Consider the following 19,909-nt stretch of genomic DNA (forward strand, 5'->3'; position numbering starts at 1 on the left):
GAACTATTCGAGGAGGAAGACAACGAGCTGCGGTCACTTTGTGAATCGAAGCCCCGTCTTTCCTTAGCCCAGAGGGTAGATCAGGAAATCCAGCTCTATAAAAGTTTGCCCTCCATCCCCTGCAGGGATAGCACCACACTGTGGTGGTGGAACAAGCAAGATACGCTGCCCTTGCTATCTGGACTAGCTGAAAACTACCTCTGTGTGCAGGCTTCCTCCATCCCATCTGAGAGGGTGTTCTCCACGGCTGGAGACACCTTAAGCCCTGAAAGATCCCGTATCCTTCCAGAAAAAGCAGATATGCTCATCTTTCTGCAAAAGAACTGTTAATTTTCCCTACTACTGTTTTATAATTAGTATTTTTTGTTATTTAAAATATATTATTATTCCATCATTTGTTATTAGACATTGTTGGTTATTAAGTTTGTTCTTGTATTCATTTTTCATTTAAACACAGATGTTACTCCAGTTTCATATTTCCTGTGGACATCTTGATCCTGTTGAGTTTGTAAAATTGTGCAATAGTTAAGTAAACAAAGTTGATTCTGATAATCAAACTGTTTGTTCTCCTTTTTACCCCAAATTGGAATCGAAAAAAGAATCGATGAAGAATCGAATTGTTTCATAGAATGGAAAAGGGAATCGGAATCGTGAAAACCTTTTCAATTCCCAACCCTAGTACCCGGCTTTCTTATCACAAGCTGAGTGTGAGTAGAGTGAGTAGAGTGAATTGACCAGTGTTGTATAGTAACAAAGTAAAAATACTTCACTACTGTACTTAAGTATATTTTGGAGTACTTTATACTTTCATCTTGTATAACATTTTTTGTTTTATAAATTTCACTACTTCATTATATTTCTGAACTCAATTTTATTTTTTTACTCTGATACATTCAATGTTTGGTTTAGTTACTTGTGTGATGGTTTTGGTTCTGTTCAAGTTTTATCTCTGAGTTATCCTAGTTATTTTTGATTGTGTATGAGTTCTTTAGATATTTCTTGTTTGCCCTCTTGTGTTAGTCTCCTTTTCCCTAGCTCCCTTCTTGCCTCCTCTGTTCACACCTGCTTCCAATCTGCTAATTAGCCTGGTCTTTGTTTCTCTCTCCCATTTATTCTCCTCCTGTTCAGTCACTCTTTGCTGGTTTGTCGTCATTTCTTTGCCCCCTTGTTGTGAGTATTCCTGGTCTTCAGTATTTTTGGATTTTTGTGGATTTATGTTTTTGGATTTTTGCTTCTGTTGAACCTTTGTTATTAAACCTTCTATTAACCAAACAACACTTTTGTGTCTGCATTTGGGTCCTGTCAAACCTCCACCTCACTTGATAACTTGTTACAAAAAAGATTGAGAGAGAGAAAGAAACGCAAGTGTTTTGACCCCACCGACTGATTGACTGCAACAAAGTCAGGACTTGCTTGGACTTGTTTATCACCACCAATAGGATACACCTGTTTCGCTTCTGCCATGAAATACAAAGCCAGTATAAATCCATCACTATGGTGGCCGTTCCTCAGTCCTGGGATTATTGGATGTGAGTGTTATTTGTTGTATAACACTTATTTGTTGTAACTTTAGTTATTGTAACTTTACTTGTCAGGTTCGGGTCGGAACTGCTCCCTCTCCCAAGAACATCTCAAGTCTCTGCTTAGTGCGGAGCTCATTCCCCCCGTCCTGCCCCCCTCCGTTGGCTGGCGCTTGGGCTCACTGCCGCATTGGTGGTGCTCGCTGTTTGGGGGTTGGTGCCCTGGCGGATACTGGCTTATTCCTGGTGGCTGCCCGTGGGGAGCCCGCAAACTAGTCCCCATGGCTCCGGCATTGCAGTGGCTGGGGGTTTTCCTTGGGGCCATCTCTCCTCCTCCCTTGGTGAGGGAATGGATTTCCTTGGTTGGCCCCTCCTGCTCTTCGGATCCCTTTGGGCATCTGGGGCTTTGGGTCCCCCGGCGCTCTGGAGGGGCATCTCTTTTGCTCCTCACAACCACTTTTGAGCATTTTTCCTTTGGATAAACTTTACATGCAGAATTGCACTCTCACAAAAAACTGCAGGTGCTTGGTTCCAGGTATTTAGAGATTCACTTCCATACAGAAAGCCCATATTCTGATCTTCAGCTACCACAGTATACATTTCTAATTAAATAATACTACTTATACTTCAGCGATAGTATCAAGGTTTTACTTTATTGTATCTCTTATACTATATCCGTTGGTTGTGCTATTCTTTATACATCTCTTTGCAGGTAATGAAGCAGTCTGATGTTTTATTGTTATCTCCCTTTTATCTCCTCTTTCTTTCATTTCTTTCTTCTTTATAAAATCTTCTTCCATAAAATATGTAATACTCCCTGCATGAATCATAATAAAGCTATCAATATGCATTAATCAAGTAGAACACTATGGCAAAAGCCGTACTGCTCCATTTGTGAAAGCCTGTGCCTGACTTGGTTGTGTATAATTTTAAAGTGTATGGCATTGATAATACTTGAAGAAGGAAAACTGAAGGCGTATAAAAAAGGTTGAATTTTCTGTCTAAACTTGGTATAAATTTCTCCTGCACTTGGTTGTGTCTATTATTTAAGTCAATTTGACGTTCAAAGTTTACCAAAATATGAAAAATGTCATTACTTTTTAATCAGAATCAGACATACTTTAATAAACCCAGAGGGAAATAACTTTTGTGACACGCTCCAGATTTACAAACATATATATATATATATATATATATATATATATATATATATATATATATATATATATATATATATATATATATATATAAATATAAGTCCAAATAAAGTGATAGTGATGTTGTGCAAAAACAGTGCAAGGAATGAATAAATGTCAATTGCAGAGGTGGTGTGTCTAAATCACTTGAGGGAGGTGTTGTAGAGGTTGATGACCACAGGCAGGAATGATGGCGCTCTGTGGTGCAGCTGGGTAAAAGGAGTCTTCTGCTGAAGGAGTTCGTCTGCTGGACCAGTATGTCCTGGAGAGGATGTTAGTCTTTGTCTAAGATGGTCTGAAGCCTGGAGAGCATCCTCCTCTCTGCCACGGTCATCAGAGTGTCCAGCTCCTCCCCCACAACATCATCTGCCCTCCTGATCAGTTTGTTCAGTCTGTTGTTTTCAGCGACCCACTGCCCCAGCATGTGACAGCAAAGAAGAGCGTGCTAGCAACAACAGACTCATAAAAATTCCTCAGCATCGCCCCACATATGTTAAAGGACCTCAGCCTCCTCAGGAAAAAGAGTCGGCTTTGGCCCTTTTTGTAGAATGCCTCTGTATTTCTAGTCCAGTCCAATTTATTGTTAAATTACACTCCCAGGTACTTATACTCCTCCACAGTGTCAACAGGAACCCCCTGGATGGAAACAGGGGTCACAGGTGTTTTTGTCCTCCTTAGATCCACTATTAGCGCCTTAGTCTTTGTCACCTTGTGCTACAGATGGTTCAGCTCATTCCAAGTGACAAAGTTGCCCACTATCGTCCTGTATTCACTCTCCTCACCCTTTTCAATGCAGCCAACAATTGCTGAGTCATAAGAAAACTTCTGAAGGTGGCAGGACTCAGAGCAATAGTTGAAGTCTGAGGTGAAAAGGATGAGGTGAGGGGCCCCAGTGTTGCTGATCACCCTGTCAGACACACAGTTCTGTAGGCGTACATACTGTGGTCTGCCCGTCAGGTAATCAACAATCCAGGACACGATGGGTTACGCTTACGCTTTTCATTACATTACTTGAGCACATCTATTTTTACAGTAATCTATTTTTAATCTATTTTCTATTTTATAATCTACACTTTTTATATATTGATAATCATTTACCAAACATCAAGGAATGAAAAAAGCTTTGTACTGGTTTAGGTTTTACTGAGATTATAAAGATAAGATTAACACAGATCATTAAATTTGAAGAAAAGTGTGACTCAAAAGGACCACATCTTATCATCTCCTCATTTGTTAAAGAGTTTTTTACCTTTTATTTTAGAATGAAACACCACAGCATATAAATGTCTTTTTCATCCTCCATCAAGAAAGTCAAACAGTATTTTATGTCTCTATAAATATCTTTAAATCTACATGAGACATATGGAGTAAATGTTTCTGCACTTTAGACAACAAACTTGCTTTTTTATTTAAAGGCTTTAGAAGAAAAGAGCATTAGAACTAAACTGATGTTAAATTCAATTCTGTTCTGTGGATTACATAAAGAAAACTGAGTCAATTTGACAATAATTTTATCTGATTTAAATGAGAGCATTTGTTCTACAAAAAAGTTAAAAGAACAACCAGAACTTTCAAATCAGGTTATACAAATATTAAAGCAGAAAAGCCCAAACAAGTTTCCATTTTCATGTGGAGAGATATTCCTGTGTCGTTAAAGAATAAAATAAAACATCAGCAGTGATATCCTCTATTGCTCCTAGAACACAGACACAGGACCTTATCTATCATCATTTGAAACAGGAGAATAAAGCAGGTTTGGAAACCAAAAACTGCATGCAAATAATCGGTTTGTTACAGGGGATCTACTAAGATTGTATGTGCAAATTATATGTGGTGCACAGTGCTATATTTAAATCAGGATGGAGTTGAAAGATATAGTTGATAATGACAATGATTTTGATTGATTGATTTTGATAATTATTAATTATACAAGTTTCACAAAGTTACAGTTACAGTTAGAAGAAGAAATAGTAAAACATGGAAAGTTCAGTCCTACAGACTCTCATTGCCATGGAATTAATCAACACATTGTGATAAGCAGATTATTGAAATTAAGTTACGTGATTCAATTGAACAAAAGCCTTAAAAACAATGTAGGCCCAATGAAAGCATAGATTTTCAATATAACACAACTGTGCTGGTCTGCTAGAGCAAGTAAAAAGACCATGAGGAAGAAAAAACTTCCTTTTGACTCGGTCCTCAAAGGTCTAGACTTCACAGCTTTCTATTTGGCTAAATAATAACTTGAGAATCAATTCTCCATTACCAGCATAACTCATACTCAGTGAGACTAGAATGGGACAGAGTTATCATGAGGTTGTGAGAAAAGAAGAATTTCAAAGCAGTGCTGCATACAACTGATGAAAGATGGGAAAAGGCCTACATACAGACTCAGAAAGGTAGAGGTAGAAGGGTTCCAGGAAGAACCCATCCTTTTTAAAGCCCTAAGAACAATGATGATTGTTATTAAGAGTACACACCATCTTCACGAGCAGATAAAATGTGTCAAGGAGTTATTACAGGAGTAACGCATAATGCAGAACTGGAGAGCTCCCTAAATGCTACACTCTAAATGCACCACTGAGCGTTGTCACAGGTCCTTCCTCCCAGAAGCTGTAGGACTTTATAACCAACAACATCAATTAGTTGTTACATTCAGGCTGACTTTGCACAGTTTCTATCTTAGTCAGTTAAATAACATGCTGCTGTCATGTTTGCACCTCTCTGATGTTGCTGCTATTTTCAAATGTCCGTTGCTGTAAAAATGTCCATAGCTATATATTGGTTATTTAGTCTCCAGGAGCACAGTTTATATATTGTAAAAACACTTTACAGTACAGTATTTTATTGTATATCTTAAAGCTACAGTGTGTAATAATTACAGGGATATACAGTCAGACATGTAATATATTATACATAACTATGTTATTTATCATCATCTACGAGCTCAGCCTCTTAACCTTAATATTTGCGTTGCCTTAGAATTCGTTATTTATAATTACATAGGAGCGGGTCTCGCAGCCATGGAGGCAGACATCTTTGCGCTACGGCAGCGCAGAGCCAACAAACTAGTGATTGCGAGATCGCCAAAACGTCACAACAATGTAGAAAAAATAACGGGTATATTTATTATCTTAAGTCTACATGAAATCTATACCCTACACAGACTAATTAAATACTATCTGTAAAATTATCTATGTAAACAAACCTCATCACTTGAGAAGGTAGGTGATGCAGACGTCGTGGAAGACATTTTGTCCCGTAACGCTCGCCGTACTGTTGGGGGGGAGAAGCGGTGGGGGGATATGTTCATGTTGCTGCAGTCTGCAGTCTGACCGCTAGATGTCGCTAAAAGTTACACACTGTAGCTTTAACTCTTCACTGGTATGTTTTTCTTACACATTGTCTAAGGTCCATATTTGTGTGAAAATTTTTTTCTATAATCTTTGTGCTGCTGTAAACACCAGAATTTCTCCATTGTGGGACAATAAAGGGGATTTCTATTCTATTCTAATATACAAAGGCAAGGAGACACTGTCACTGTTGGTTTCTAGATCAGCTTTGTGTATGCAATGATGTTTGTCTGTAACCTGACAACAGCCAGATGCATGTCTCGCTCCGCCTAGTGGAGCTGGGCGGAGCGAGACATGCATCTGGCTGTTGTCAGGTTAGTTTGTCTGTATTTATGCATTAAAACCTTCAATCCACAGAGTACAACTTTGGAAAAAAAGAAGAATACTAGGACAGTGGAACAAAGACATTAGAACAGTATATAGTATCAGAAAGAAGAGAGAAAATCTATTTGGGTTTACAGAACTCACCAGTGTCATTCGTTCCAACCCAAAGTCCAGCATATAGTGGTTGATGGAATGTGGTCTGGACTCTGTGGAGGAGAGTCATGGTTTCAGAGACACTGTAGAAGGAAAGAATACCAGCTGAGTGATCCAGGTACACTCCTATTCTGGAGGACGGTGGAAATTTGTAACCGGTCCACCTGTTGTTATGACCAACTCTAAAAAGATTACCGTAACACTCTAATGACCAAGCAATATCATTATATCCAAACACACTAATTGGTGCACTTACTGTTTTGACATTCTTGTATGCTACTGCAATAAGAACTTTTTCCATCCTCACTACCCACTCCACCTCCCAGTAACAACGTCCAGTCAGATGCTGTCTACTAAGTACTTGAGTAGGAGAAAAAAATCTGTCTGGATGAGGAGGATAAGGTTGATGTTGATTCCACCTTGTCACTGTCCTGTTTCCATTCAATAGTACTATCCACACATGCGCTGTGTTTGGATCTAGTGTGATTTCACAATAATGTTTCGAGAAACCAGCTCTACTCCTTGGTTCTGGCCCGGAAAGCAAAACCTCAACCTCGGCGACTGCCAGTGAGATGTTTGTCCATGTGTCTCTCAGAATGTCCTGCAGTTTATCTCTGAGCTCTGACACAGCTGCTGTCACATCCTCAAAGTGTCTCAGAGGACGGATATTGATGCTGGATGAGTGTGTAGACTCACTGAGTGCTGACAGTGAGGGGTAGCTGTGGAGAAACTGGTTGTGATCCTCTGTGTTTAAGAGCTGCTTCAGCTCAGCTTCTTTCTTCTTCAGCTCAGTGATCTCCTGCTCCAGCTTCTCCTGAAGCTCTTTGACTCGACTCACTTCAGTTTCCTGCTGGGATCTGATCTGCTGCTTCACATCAGAGCTTCTTTTCTGGATGAGACGGATCAGCTCAGTGAAGATCTTCTTACTGTCCTCCACTGTTTTATCAGCAGAGTGATTGATGGCCTCCACCTCCTGTTGAAGCAGCTTCACATCTTTCTCTCTGTCCTGGATTCTCTGCTGGATTCTTCCTCGTCTCTCCTCCAGCTCTCTCTGCCTCTCAGTCCTTTCTGCTGCAGCTGACAATGTTTCATGGTCTTTATGTTCGTCCAATAAACATAGACTACATATACACTTCTGATCAGTACGGCAGAATATCTTCATCACCTCATCATGTTGAGAGCATATGTTCACCTGGAGGTTCTTTGAAGGCTCCATCAGTTTGTGTTTCTTCAGTGGAGCCACATCATAATGAGGCTGAAGGTGTTTCTCACAATAAGAGGCCAGACAGACTAAACAGATCTTGATGGCTTTCAGTTTTCTTCCAGTGCAGAAATCACAGGCCACATCTTCAGGTCCAGCATAGCAGTGATCACCAGGAGCAGCTTGGAGTCCAGTCTTCTTCAGCTGCTCCACTAAAGCTGCTAGCATGGTGTTCTTCTCCAGATCAGGCCTCGGTATAAAGGTTTTCTTGCACTGAGGACAGCTGTGGTTTCCTTTCTGATCCTCTTTTTTCCAGTGCAGTTCAATGCAGCTCATACAGTAGCTTTGTCCACAGGGAATAGTCACTGGATTCTTTAATATATTCATACAGATTAAACAGGAGAAGGTTTCTCGGCCCAGCTTTGTCAGAACCCTTGAGTGCAGTGTTTCTCTATTTCTTCTGGAGCACTGCAGGTGGGCGTGGCTGGCTGTCTGAGCACCTGAGATCAATCAACCCATCCACCTGAGAGGGATTTAAGGAGCTGCAGCCATCTCTTCCACGCCTGATGGTCCCCATATTCTGGTAGCTACCAATCTAGCCCTCGTGAAATTCCCCTCGAGAAAGTTTAATCTGATTCCTGTTGAAAGCTTCCTGATAGCTCACCTCTTGTGTCTCTGGATTCCCAGGTTTTATCGAAGCGCTCCTGGACGGATCCCTTCTGCGTCTAACTCAGCGTGCTGATCCTATCTTCTGCAGCTTACAGGTGCTGGTCATAAAATTAGAATATCATGAAAAAGTAGATTGATTTCAGTAATTCCATTTAAAAAGTGAAACTTGTATATTATATTCATACATTACATACAAACTCATATATTTCAGATGTTTATTTTGTTTAATTTTGATGATTACAAATGACAACAAATGAAAATCTCAAATTCATCATATCAGAAAATTAGAATATTACTGAAGACCAATAAAAACAAAGGATTTATAGAAATGTTGGCCAACTGAAAAGTATGAACATGAAAAGTATGAGCATGTACAGCACTCAGTATTTAGTTGGGCCTCCTTTGGCCTGTATTACTGCAGCAATGCGGCGTGGCATGGAGTCGATCAGTCTGTGGCACTGCTCAGGTGTTATGATAGCCCAGGTTGCTCTAATAGTGGCTTTTAGCTCTTCTGAATTGTTGGGTCTGGTGTATTGCATCTTCTTCTTCACAATACCCAGATTTTCTATGGGGTTAAGGTCAGGAGAGTTTGCTGGCCAATTAAGAACAGGGATACCATGGTCCTTCAACCAGGTACTGGTAGCTTTGGCACTGTGTGCAGGTGCCAAGTCCTGTTGGAAAATGAAATCTGCATCTCCAAAAAGTTGGTCAGCTGCAGGAAGCATGAAATGCTCTAAAACTTCCTGGTATGTGGCTGCGTTGACCCTGGACCTCAGAAAACACAATGGACCAACACCAGCAGATGACATGGCACCCCAAACCATCACTGACTGTGGAAACTTTACACTGGACTTCAAGCAACGTGGATGAAGTGCCTCTCTTCTTTTCCTCCAGACTCTGGGACTTTGATTTCCAAAGGAAATGCAAAATTTACTTTCATCAGAGAACATGACTTTGGACCACTCACCAGCAGTCCAGTCCTGTTTCTCTTTAGCCCAGGCAAGACGCTTCTGACGCTGTCTGTGGTTCAAGAGTGGCTTGACACAAGGAATGCGACAGCAGAAACCCATGTCTTTCATACGTCTGTGTGTGGTGGTTCTTGAAGCACTCACTCCAGCTGCAGTCCACTCTTTGTGAATCTCCCCCACATTTTTGAATGGGTTTTGTTTCACAATCCTCTCCAGGGTGCGGTTATCTCTCTTGCTTGTACACTTTTTTCGACCACATCTTTTCCTTCCCTTCGCCTCTCTATTAATGTGCTTGGACACTGAGCTCTGTGAACAGCCAGCCTCTTTAGCGATGACCTTTTGTGTCTTGCCCTCCTTGTGCAAGGTGTCGATGGTCGTCTTTTGGACAACTGTCAAGTCAGCAGTCTTCCCCATGATTGTGTAGCCTATAGAACTAGACTGAAAGACCATTTAAAGGCTTTTGCAGGTGGTTTGAGTTAATTAGCTGATTAGAGTGTGGCACCAGGGGCCATCAATTTTGAACCTTTTCACAATATTCTAATTTTCTGATATGATGAATTTGAGATTTTCATTTGTTGTCATTTGTAATCATCAAAATTAAACAAAATAAACATCTGAAATATATGAGTTTGTATGTAATGTATGAATATAATATACAAGTTTCACTTTTTAAATGGAATTACTGAAATCAATCTACTTTTTCATGATATTCTAATTTTATGACCAGCACCTGTAGTTTCTGTCAGCCTGCCCGCTCTCCACCGCTCCAGTGAAAACTCTCTGACGAACGCCTCAGTCTGACTGACCGCTCTTCACCACCTCTGTGACAGCTCCGTGACCAACGTCTCCTCCCTCAGCGCACCTCCAGCCACCTGCACAGCCTGTGGCAGTGTATTCTAAGAGACTCTCAGCTATTCTCCATTCTGTGTTGGCTGAATTAACAATAAACTCTTCTCCCTTCAGTCGTGTCCGAGCCAGATTCTGCATGTGGGTCCGTAAGGTTCAGCCAGACATGACAAGCTTATTCTGCTCCATTTCTTCTCTTAGTCACAGTGACTGTGTGAGGTCGGAGCTGTAATGTATTAAGCACATGTCAGTGAAGAGAGGCAGCAACCAATCAGCTTTTACCTTAAGCAGGTGTTGGTTACCACCTGCGTTAAGTTATATTTGAGAGCAGGAATAGGGTTGAGAAATGTTACGTTGTGGTGAAGGGGGCATGCAAACATTTAACTGAGTTACTTTTATTGGTTTGACTTTGAAATTATTTTTAACTGTAACCAAGGTTACAGTTACAGATAACTAATGAATTCTGCCAGTCAAGGCTAAGCAATAATCTGAATGTGGCTCAAGTGTTTACAGCTGTCAATTTGCTCATTTACCAGGTGATAACTTGCTTACCTTTTTGTGGCCAGGCTTCTGGACTGGCTGATAAAATCCAAGTTGTCTTATCCATCAATAAATGTTAATAACTTGGTTTACAATTCAAGCAGAGTTATTAATCATTTTCTGCACACACAAAAAATATGTCTCTCTCTGTTCAAGTTTTTGATAAATTATGTGAGCACTACAAACATGTTAAATAAATATAGGATACATAAAATAATCAGTAAACATAAAAGGAAATCAATGAGTCCTCAATTTAGAGTCTCTGTTAAAATTCAATCAATTAGCTCCGCTGTTGTGATGCACTGAAAAACGGTCCATCAGATTAGCAGCACAGATGAAAAGTCTATGTCTCATATAATATAACAGATAAGCAGCTGGAGTTTTTGGTAACATTCAAATCAATCAAATTTCATTAAATCCTATAAATGAACAGTTATCCATGAGCACAATGTATTTGATATGACAGCATTGAGATTTGTATTGAGCAAAGTGGTGATGTGTAGATAAGAGGCTGCTATTGTCAGGGCAACTAAAAGCTTACCGGCTAACAATAGCTAACCAGAGCGAACCAACAAGACACAAAACAAGCCATTTCTGACATCCTCAAATCAGAGGACCCAGTATTCGAGGCAAGACAGACAGTGGGACTACTCAAAAAATGTTTATTTAAAACACGGACCACGGATCTGCAGTAGCAGCGGCTTTGCCGTCTAAGACTGGAACCTCTGCCGGAGAGAAACACAGGTTAGTGAGCATGATAATCTGACAGAGGATGATTATAACCTGATTAAACAGTTCAGTCTGTGACCAGAGAATGAAGTAGGATTCACCCGCTGGACTGCCATCAGGATGCAGCAGGCGCTGCCCAGAGTGCTACAGGACAATATTCAAGAGTCCAAAGCCAGGTCAGGCAAGTAGATCAGAATAGGAAGAGACAGGCTCAGAGATCTAGGAGTCTAAAGACAGTTCAGGCTAACTGTTCAGATGGGAACAGGCAGGCTCAGGGGTTAAGAGGCAGAACAGGTAAGGATCAGGTAATCAGAAACACTCAGGCATGCTAAAAACACTCACACCACTGAGGTCAGATAGGAACAGGCATGCTCAGTGGTTAAGAGGCAGAACAGGTCATGATCAGGAACACCAAGAAACTCTAAAGCACTGACATGTTTTGAGCTGTTGTTTGTAAAGCTAAAACAAAATATTCCCTGGATTTGCATTGGAATTGGTTTGAAGGCATTTAAATTAGTTAAAAGTTTAAAATATATGTACAGTCACATAAGACATGGTCATAAAACAACCCTTAATCGACTAGAATTAAAATGCTTTCTTAAATAGGTTTTCAGTTAACTCTTAAAAACATCAGATGTAGTTTTTTTAAGTTCAGTTCGTTTAGTTTAGTCAATATTTTTTACTGAAATATATCTGGCTTGGAAATAAATTATTGTTGTTTATAAACTCCTATTATGACAGAAAGTTGTTGTGAATGTATTCCATATATGTCCATATTTATCTCAATGACCGTGATTTGAACTTGATTTATGCTGTTATTGTCCTAACATAAAGTCAAAATCTTACTTGATTAAATAACATATTTGCCACACCTACTGGGATGAGCAATACATAGCTGTTGCACAACGTACAAAAATAAAAGTTACAGTGCATGTGGTAACTGCAAGAAACAAACTATGCTGCATCTTTCCATGGCCTCCATTGAACCAACACAGAAGGTCTCACCTGTGGCCCTGATTGGAAATTTTAAAACTGAGGCAGGCATTTTTCAATATGACTGATAAGTCCTGGGTACCAATTTTTGTTTGTAAAGAATTGAGAAAAAACTGTATTGCTTAATCTTTCCCCAACTGACACTTAACATATGAGCTTTAACCTCCTGTGCGTAACAGTTACCAGGACGACAGTGCTCTCTGGTGTTGGTTGGAGGTTTGTGTCAGACCAAAAATTGAGTGTTGACCGAAATCAATACCTGTAACAAAGATAAATCTTTAATTTTGTTTAATTCGTAGTCGAATTGTTGATTTATTTATATGAAAGATTTAAATGTTGATTTAAAGTTCACCACAGAATGGACTTATATCAAAGGCAATCAGAACTTTTCTTAGTTTTTGTAAAGACATTTTGACATCTGTCCAGGTATCATTGTCACCAATAGAAAGTAGAATAAACTTATAGTGGTGGTCATATGTGGTGGAGTATTAAGTGTGAATGAGTTTAACCCATCCTACCAGAAAACAGGTGTACTAAAATTGTATGATTTTAAACAGAAAACAGTTTGACCAAAAATCTACATGTGGTCAAGAAGCAGAAGGGGCAGTTGATGTATCCTTGCTTTTTCAGTCAAACTGTCTGACACAGGGCATCAGTTATATGCCATGTGAACAGTGTAAGTCAGTCTGGATGGTCAGGCTAGCTTTATCCTCAACTTCGCCCTCCCCTTCTGGATGTTCTTTCTGAAGGAAGCTAATTTCAAACGGGTTTTTGGCTTTTATGTGTAGCTTTTCAGAACATGTTTTCAAGAGCTGCTTTAGCTCAGTGTCCAGCTTCTACTGTTTACTTGTAGCTTCACATTTATCAGTTTCCTGCTTTGATCCGATGTATTCCCTCACATCAGAGCTTCTTCTCTGGATGAGACTCAATATACATCTCAATTGTTTTCACTAATTCAGCATCATGCTCTTAACATCTTACTTTCTGTGCAGGATTGTCAAACAGATTTTTCCCCTTTTACCTTACACTTTATTGTTGTTTTGTACACACAAAGTGTATACAACAAGACATTTCTATCAGTTCAGCTCTCAAGACATTTCCATTTTAAAGTGCAGCAGTGATAAAATATAAGCAGCAGTGATAAAATGTAAACATAAGACTGGTATATGATTTACAGATTCCAACATTTAGCGCTTTTTTGTCTCTCAGTTTCTGCTGCAGTTGAAACTGCCGTGGCCTGTAGCTTTTCCTTTGTAAAAAGGAATGTAGTGTGTCAACTTGTTCATCTTTGTATGTGTTGGTCACACCCACCGTAGGCTTTAATGATTCAAGAAAGAATGTGAAAACACTGGAGCTGCTGTTTGAAAGCAGCTAACCAAGGAGCACCTATCTCAGAAAATGCTATTTGCAAAACAAATCTAACTCTGTATTTCTGGGCAAAGGTCTTGTTTATGAAATCATACTGAGGTGCAAAGGAAATATTACCATATTATCTTTGTTTCTCTCTCCCATATAATCTCCTCCTGTTCAGTCACTCTTTGCTGGTTTGTCATTACTTTGTCCCATTCTTGTTGTGAGTATTTTTGGTTTTGAGCAATTTTGGATTTTGCGGATTTATATTTTTTGGTTTTTTCTTCTGTTGAACTTTTGGTTAATTAAACCTCAAAACTCCTTCAGCTTCAGTCTGCATTAGGGTCCTGTCAAACTTCCAGCACCACTGTGACAAATATACATAGATTGGTTACAAGCTTTATGTCTAAGGAAACCAGCTGATTGCATCAAGACATTGATTTTACAGACTCACTGGAATTTGGCAGGTGGGCCTAATGTTAAAGTAAAAACCTACATTTAAATTCTATTTCCACTGGTTTGTTGCATCTTTGTCACAGTGGCAGAAAATCACAAGTTAGGAAGAACAGAAAAGACGCCATTAACCCACAAAAGTACAATTCTATTTGAAATAGTGTCATTCCGCTCAACTGTGGGATTGGGCTGATATTTTCCTACAGGGCGGTGTCACTGCCAAATAGGACCTGACCAAAAAAAAAAAGCAACCATGACAAGGAAAGACCACCCCTAACATTATGTTAGGGGTTGAAGTAATAAATATATGCAGAACTGCAGAATAGAGATAGAATGAGGAATGTGGAAAGAGTTCTGGAGTTGCCTTGTTATCGGTACTCGAGTTGAGGGGGCATGGCATCCCCCTTCTTAAATAGATCTTAGAAATAAGATAAAAATAAGTGACCATCCCCTGTAAAATCATATCAATGAATGTGTAAATGTCTATTAACTATTGACAGTAATGGCAATAATATTGCCCTTTCAACATTTGGCAGGTTGCGCTTAGGAATAGCGCACAGCCTGTGTCAAAAGTATATTCTTAAATATCCAAATTATGAAATATCCCCCTAGTGCTGTCACTGAGTTGTCCTAACACTTGCCTGCAGGATTTTGCATGGAAGCAATGGTGCTGGCTCTTCTTGACAAAGTTGTTTCAAAATGCCACATTATAGAAAGAACTCAACAATAGGGGATGTGCAGAGAACAAGAACTTATTGAACTCTTAAGACCCATTTCAATTTAAATATAAGTTTTTTCATATATTTAAACACTTTTTTGTCAAAATTTAGAATTTTTCTTTAATAGCTTCTCTTCTCTGCTCCTCTCATCCCTTCACCAGTATTGCCAACTGCCTAGCAAGAAAGGCCGCTATTGGCTGTCCTAAAAGGCGCTATAAGGCGCTAGATAATGCCTGTCGTCCAATCAATGGTAAATAGCTTAGTTCCACGGACCTGTTAGAATAGTTTTAACTCATTCATGCCAGCATGTAGCCCAGCTTACTTTATATTAGCCAATAGAAGCAATACTGATTTTCTGATAGTCTATTTTATAAAATAAATGCCCTAAATGAATATTTGAAAGGTGAGTAAAATTATCATATTTTACACAGGCTTATTTCATTTTCAGGCTAATTCTAATGTATTTGAATTTCTTAGCATTTTTTTCAGATTTTGACAAATATTTTCAGCTGTTCCAATTTAATTAATTGAATTTGAATTACAAAATACTTGACTTGAAAAGATTCAGATATTCCTTTGCAATTTTTTATGAGATTTTAATAGATTCATTGCCAAAAGATTCTCCGAAGTAAAATCAAAGAAGTGGCCTACCATGAAAAACAAGATTATCTAAATACATCGATACATATATTATAGCAGGATAGTTAGATTCCAGAGAAGTTTAGGTTTTCATCTAGAATAATGCATGTATGCCATTTAGGAATATAACATTCAGAAATAACAAAATGGTTATTTGGGTTTAAAAAACTCTGCAGAACCTCCAGTCCAGTAAACCCAAACTCCAGCATGTAGCGGCTGAGTGAATGTGGTCTGGACTCTATGGAGGAGAGTCATGGTTTCAGAGACGCTGTAGAAGGACAGAATACCTGCTGAGTGATCCAGGTACACTCCTATTCTGGAGGAACCAGCGTCTGAGATGGAGGTCCAGATGTTGTTGTGACCAAATCTAGAGCTGTTTTGATAAGAATCTAATGCCCAAGATTTGTCATTATATCCAAATTTACATTCATCCCCTTTTCCTACTCTGCTGATATTCTTGTACGCGACTGCTACATAAACTATCCCTTTCTTCTCCACCTCCCAGTAACAACGTCCTGTCAGACTCTCTCTGCTCAGAACCTGAGGACAACTGAATCTGTCTGGGTGATTAGAATAAGACTGATGTTGATCAATTCTTCTGACCTTCCTGTTCCCCTCTGATAATAACAGCTGTGTATTTGCTGTGTTTGGATCCAGTGTGATTTCACATGAATATTCTAAGAATCCAGCTCTGTTCTTTGGTTCTGCTTCTAACAGTAGGGACTCCTCTTCAGTGATTGTCCATGAGATGTTTGTCCATGTGTCTCTCATAATGTCCTGCAGTTTGTCTCTGAGCTCTGACACAGCTGCTGTCACATCCTCAAAGTGTCTCAGAGGACGGATATTGATGCTGGATGAGTGTGTAGACTCACTGGGTGCTGACAGTGAGGGGTAGCTGTGGAGAAACTGGTTGTGATCCTCTGTGTTTAAGAGCTGCTTCAGCTCAGCTTCTTTCTTCTTCAGCTCAGTGATCTCCTGCTCCAGCTTCTCCTGAAGCTCTTTGACTCGACTCACTTCAGTTTCCTGCTGGGATCTGATCTGCTGCTTCACATCAGAGCTTCTTTTCTGGATGAGACGGATCAGCTCAGTGAAGATCTTCTCACTGTCCTCCACTGTTTTATCAGCAGAGTGATTGATGGCCTCCACCTCCTGTTGAAGCAGCTTCACATCTTTCTCTCTGTCCTGGATTCTCTGATGGATTTTTCCTCGTCTCTCCTCCAGCTCTCTCTGCCTCTCCGTCCTTTCTGCTGCAGCTGACACTGTGTCATGGTCTTTGTGTTCATCCAAACAGCAGAGATAACAAATACATTTCTGATCAGTACGGCAGAACATCTTCATCACCTCATCATGATCAGAGCAGATGTTCTCCTGGAGGTTCTTGGAGGGCTCCACCAGCTTGTGTTTCTTAAATGTAGCTGAATCATAATGAGGCTGAAGGTGTTCCTCACAGTAAGAAGCCAGACAGACCAAACAGGACTTGATGGCTTTCAGTTTTCTTCCAGTGCAGAAATCACAGGCCACATCTTCAGGTCCAGCATAGCAGTGATCACCAGGAGCAGCTTGGAGTTCAGTCTTCTTCAGCTGCTCCACTAAAGCTGCTAACATGGTGTTCTTCTCCAGGTCAGGCCTCGGTATAAAGAATTTCCTACAATGAGGGCAGCTGTGGATTCCTATCTGATCCTCTTTATCCCAGTGTATTTTAATACATCTCATACAGTAGCTGTGTCCACAGGGAATGGCGACCGGATCCTTTAGAAGATCCTGGCAGATCAAACAGGAGAAGGTTTCTTGGTCCAGCTGATTCTGCTCCATTACTCTTCTCAGTCACAGTGACTGTGTGAGTTTCACTTCCTGCAAACAGAAACAGGTTGAAGTTGTAATCTATGAATCACTTGTCAGCACAGTGGCTACAACCAATCAGCTTTTGAATTTTGCAGATGTTTGTTCCACCCAGCTTAAACTGGTGAGTGGAGAGAAGAGGAGGGAATATCAGCCTTGATTCCAGGAGGAAAAGGGCTCTTAAAGTAAAAAAGTAAAGTAATGCTGAAAGTTTTACTGTCTTAACTGTTTAGGGCTTATATCAATGGACTCATTAAACCCCAGTTAGCTTCAGCAGCTCACACTGATACTGTTTCCTGCAGGAGGTTTTTTTCCCTGTTAAAAGTATTTTTTTTTGTTTTGTTTTTTTTTTGCTGCAGAGTCATAATGCAATCAAATGTCTACTTTGGCCTCATGAGCATCCAGAAGGAGCACATTCTGCAAAGTCAGTGACTTGATGCAATGAGCTGGATAGAAAACTTTTAACCAATCTATCCATATGATTTTACTGAATTGTCTCTAAAGTGCTATGGGATTATATATGTTGTTAACTGGCGCTATATAAACAAATTAAAGTGTAATATTATCAATGCATGTTGTATGGTTTCAATTCCATCACAGTGTTGGATTTTTTGCAACTTGTTGATGTTTTCTGAGTAGTCTATTAATGAATATAGTGTGTCAAATTGTTACTGTTTTTAATAATTTCTCTGCTCCTCTATTGAAGCCTCCATTTAATCTTAGATTACCATCTTACTCTGTTTTCTGTATCCAATTCTTTATGGCACTTTTTCTTAAATGCCAATAATGTCAGGGCTCCTGTCTGTGTGTTTTGTTTTTGTGTTTGTCTCCCTTCCACCAACAGGAGGCGCCTGGTTCCGGTTTACCTCCTCACACACCTGCTGAGGGGACCTCATTAACGGAGTGCTCTTAAGCTGCTGATTGCCACTACCTCTACGCCAGAGTGTTTGCCAGTTTTTGGTACTCTAGCCAAGCTGAGTTTTCTCTAAGTAAAACTGAGTTCTTGTCTCCCTGAGTTTTAACTTTTTGTCTTTGCCTCTCGGCAGGAAGTCATCCTGCTGTGATTGGTTGTTTTGACTCGTCCCGAATTATTCTTTCCAGATTGAAATACAGGCAGTAGGCGGTACCAATTGAAGCAGTTTTTTTCACAGGTTACATATCACATGTACTGCTGTCTGGGCATAGGGACAGTTTTAGCCAATATAACAAAAAAGTGATTTTTAAAAGCTTACAGACTTCAGCTTTAACATCTTCAATAAAACCCGTCAAACTTTTCATCCGTGTCTCTCTGTTTGGTTTCACTGCATGTGGGTCCGAGCCTTAGATAAAATCATGACAAATAAGCCTTGCTCCTTATATATTCAAAGTTGATTTTATGCTTTCGTTCCCCTTTTTTTTTCAACCTCGACCTCAGGTTTTTTTTTCGGGAACCCATATAAATGTTACTGTTAATTATATAACCTGCAAAGAAAGGCAAGTTGAATTCTATAGCGCATTTCATTGGCAAGAAAATTCAAAGTGCTTTACATGTGGGGAAAAAAAAGGAAAAGTAAACTGCAGCGGTAAAGCAGCAACACAAATCATTAAATAGAATAAAAGTGACACTATAAAATAAGAGGGTTATATCAAAAAAGATAAGATGATTGATAAAAAGATGTAAATGATGAAATGATTAAGAAAATGGAACAAAAGTTAGACTGGAAACCAAACAAATGTTTAGATAGCACTGCCAAAGGCTGCCCAAATACATTTTTTCTTAAACTTTATTAAAGCAACTGAGGGATTCTGTGTTCTAAATGACTGCATTTCTATAAAATGTCTGGTCCGCTTTCTCGATAGCTGTGCTGTAAACCGATAAATGCTGAACTTTAGTAAGAGCTACTGCTAATATTGTTATTAATATGGGTTGACAGTCTATACTGTGGTTTGTTTTTCTTGTGCTACTTAAAATATCTTTCAGATATCTGTGTAAACCTGTATATAATTATTATTGCTTTTTTTATATTCCTATTCGGCATATAAACTGCATGTGATTCCCTTTTTCTTAATCATAAGAGTCTAATCTTCTCATTCAAGATTCTTCTGCCTTCTTAACAATCACCCACTCAAAGCTTTTTACTCCCTCCTCTATTTTGTTTAACATGGCTTTAGAATATCCAGTGTTGGTTGATGCACATTCAATTATATCCGTATAAAATCATAAAACTATTAATTAATTTTTATATTCTTAATTCTATCATAGTTTCTACCATTGAGTGCTACTGTTAGGTTGCTGCCTATATGCTCCTGTACTTACCCTTAGTGTTTGCTGTTATTATCCATTTTTATCACACCTGTTTTTGCTGTTTTCCATATACTATAATACCATAATGTATATTTCACATAATCAATCTTACTGGGTTTCATTTTAATTTACT

General features: G+C 39.4%; 2 protein-coding genes across 2 annotated transcripts; both read right to left on the reverse strand.

Annotated features, from left to right (window-relative positions):
• Nucleotides 1-6,514: 6,514 nt before the first annotated feature.
• Nucleotides 6,515-8,098, reverse strand: LOC119784216 (tripartite motif-containing protein 16-like). The gene has a single exon (XM_038286164.1). The coding sequence runs from the start codon at nucleotides 8,081-8,083 to the stop codon at nucleotides 6,515-6,517; it is 1,569 nt and encodes a 522-aa protein (XP_038142092.1). The 5' UTR covers nucleotides 8,084-8,098.
• A 7,392-nt stretch (nucleotides 8,099-15,490) lies between these two features.
• On the reverse strand, nucleotides 15,491-17,498 carry LOC119784225 (tripartite motif-containing protein 16-like). Its single transcript, XM_038286177.1, has one exon. The coding sequence runs from the start codon at nucleotides 17,463-17,465 to the stop codon at nucleotides 15,804-15,806; it is 1,662 nt and encodes a 553-aa protein (XP_038142105.1). The 5' UTR covers nucleotides 17,466-17,498; the 3' UTR covers nucleotides 15,491-15,803.
• Between the last annotated feature and the right edge of the window lie 2,411 nt (nucleotides 17,499-19,909).

The sequence above is a fragment of the Cyprinodon tularosa genome, unplaced genomic scaffold (genome assembly GCF_016077235.1).
Source record: "Cyprinodon tularosa strain WSP-4 unplaced genomic scaffold, ASM1607723v1 ctg221, whole genome shotgun sequence".
Taxonomy (NCBI): Eukaryota; Metazoa; Chordata; class Actinopteri; order Cyprinodontiformes; family Cyprinodontidae; genus Cyprinodon; species Cyprinodon tularosa.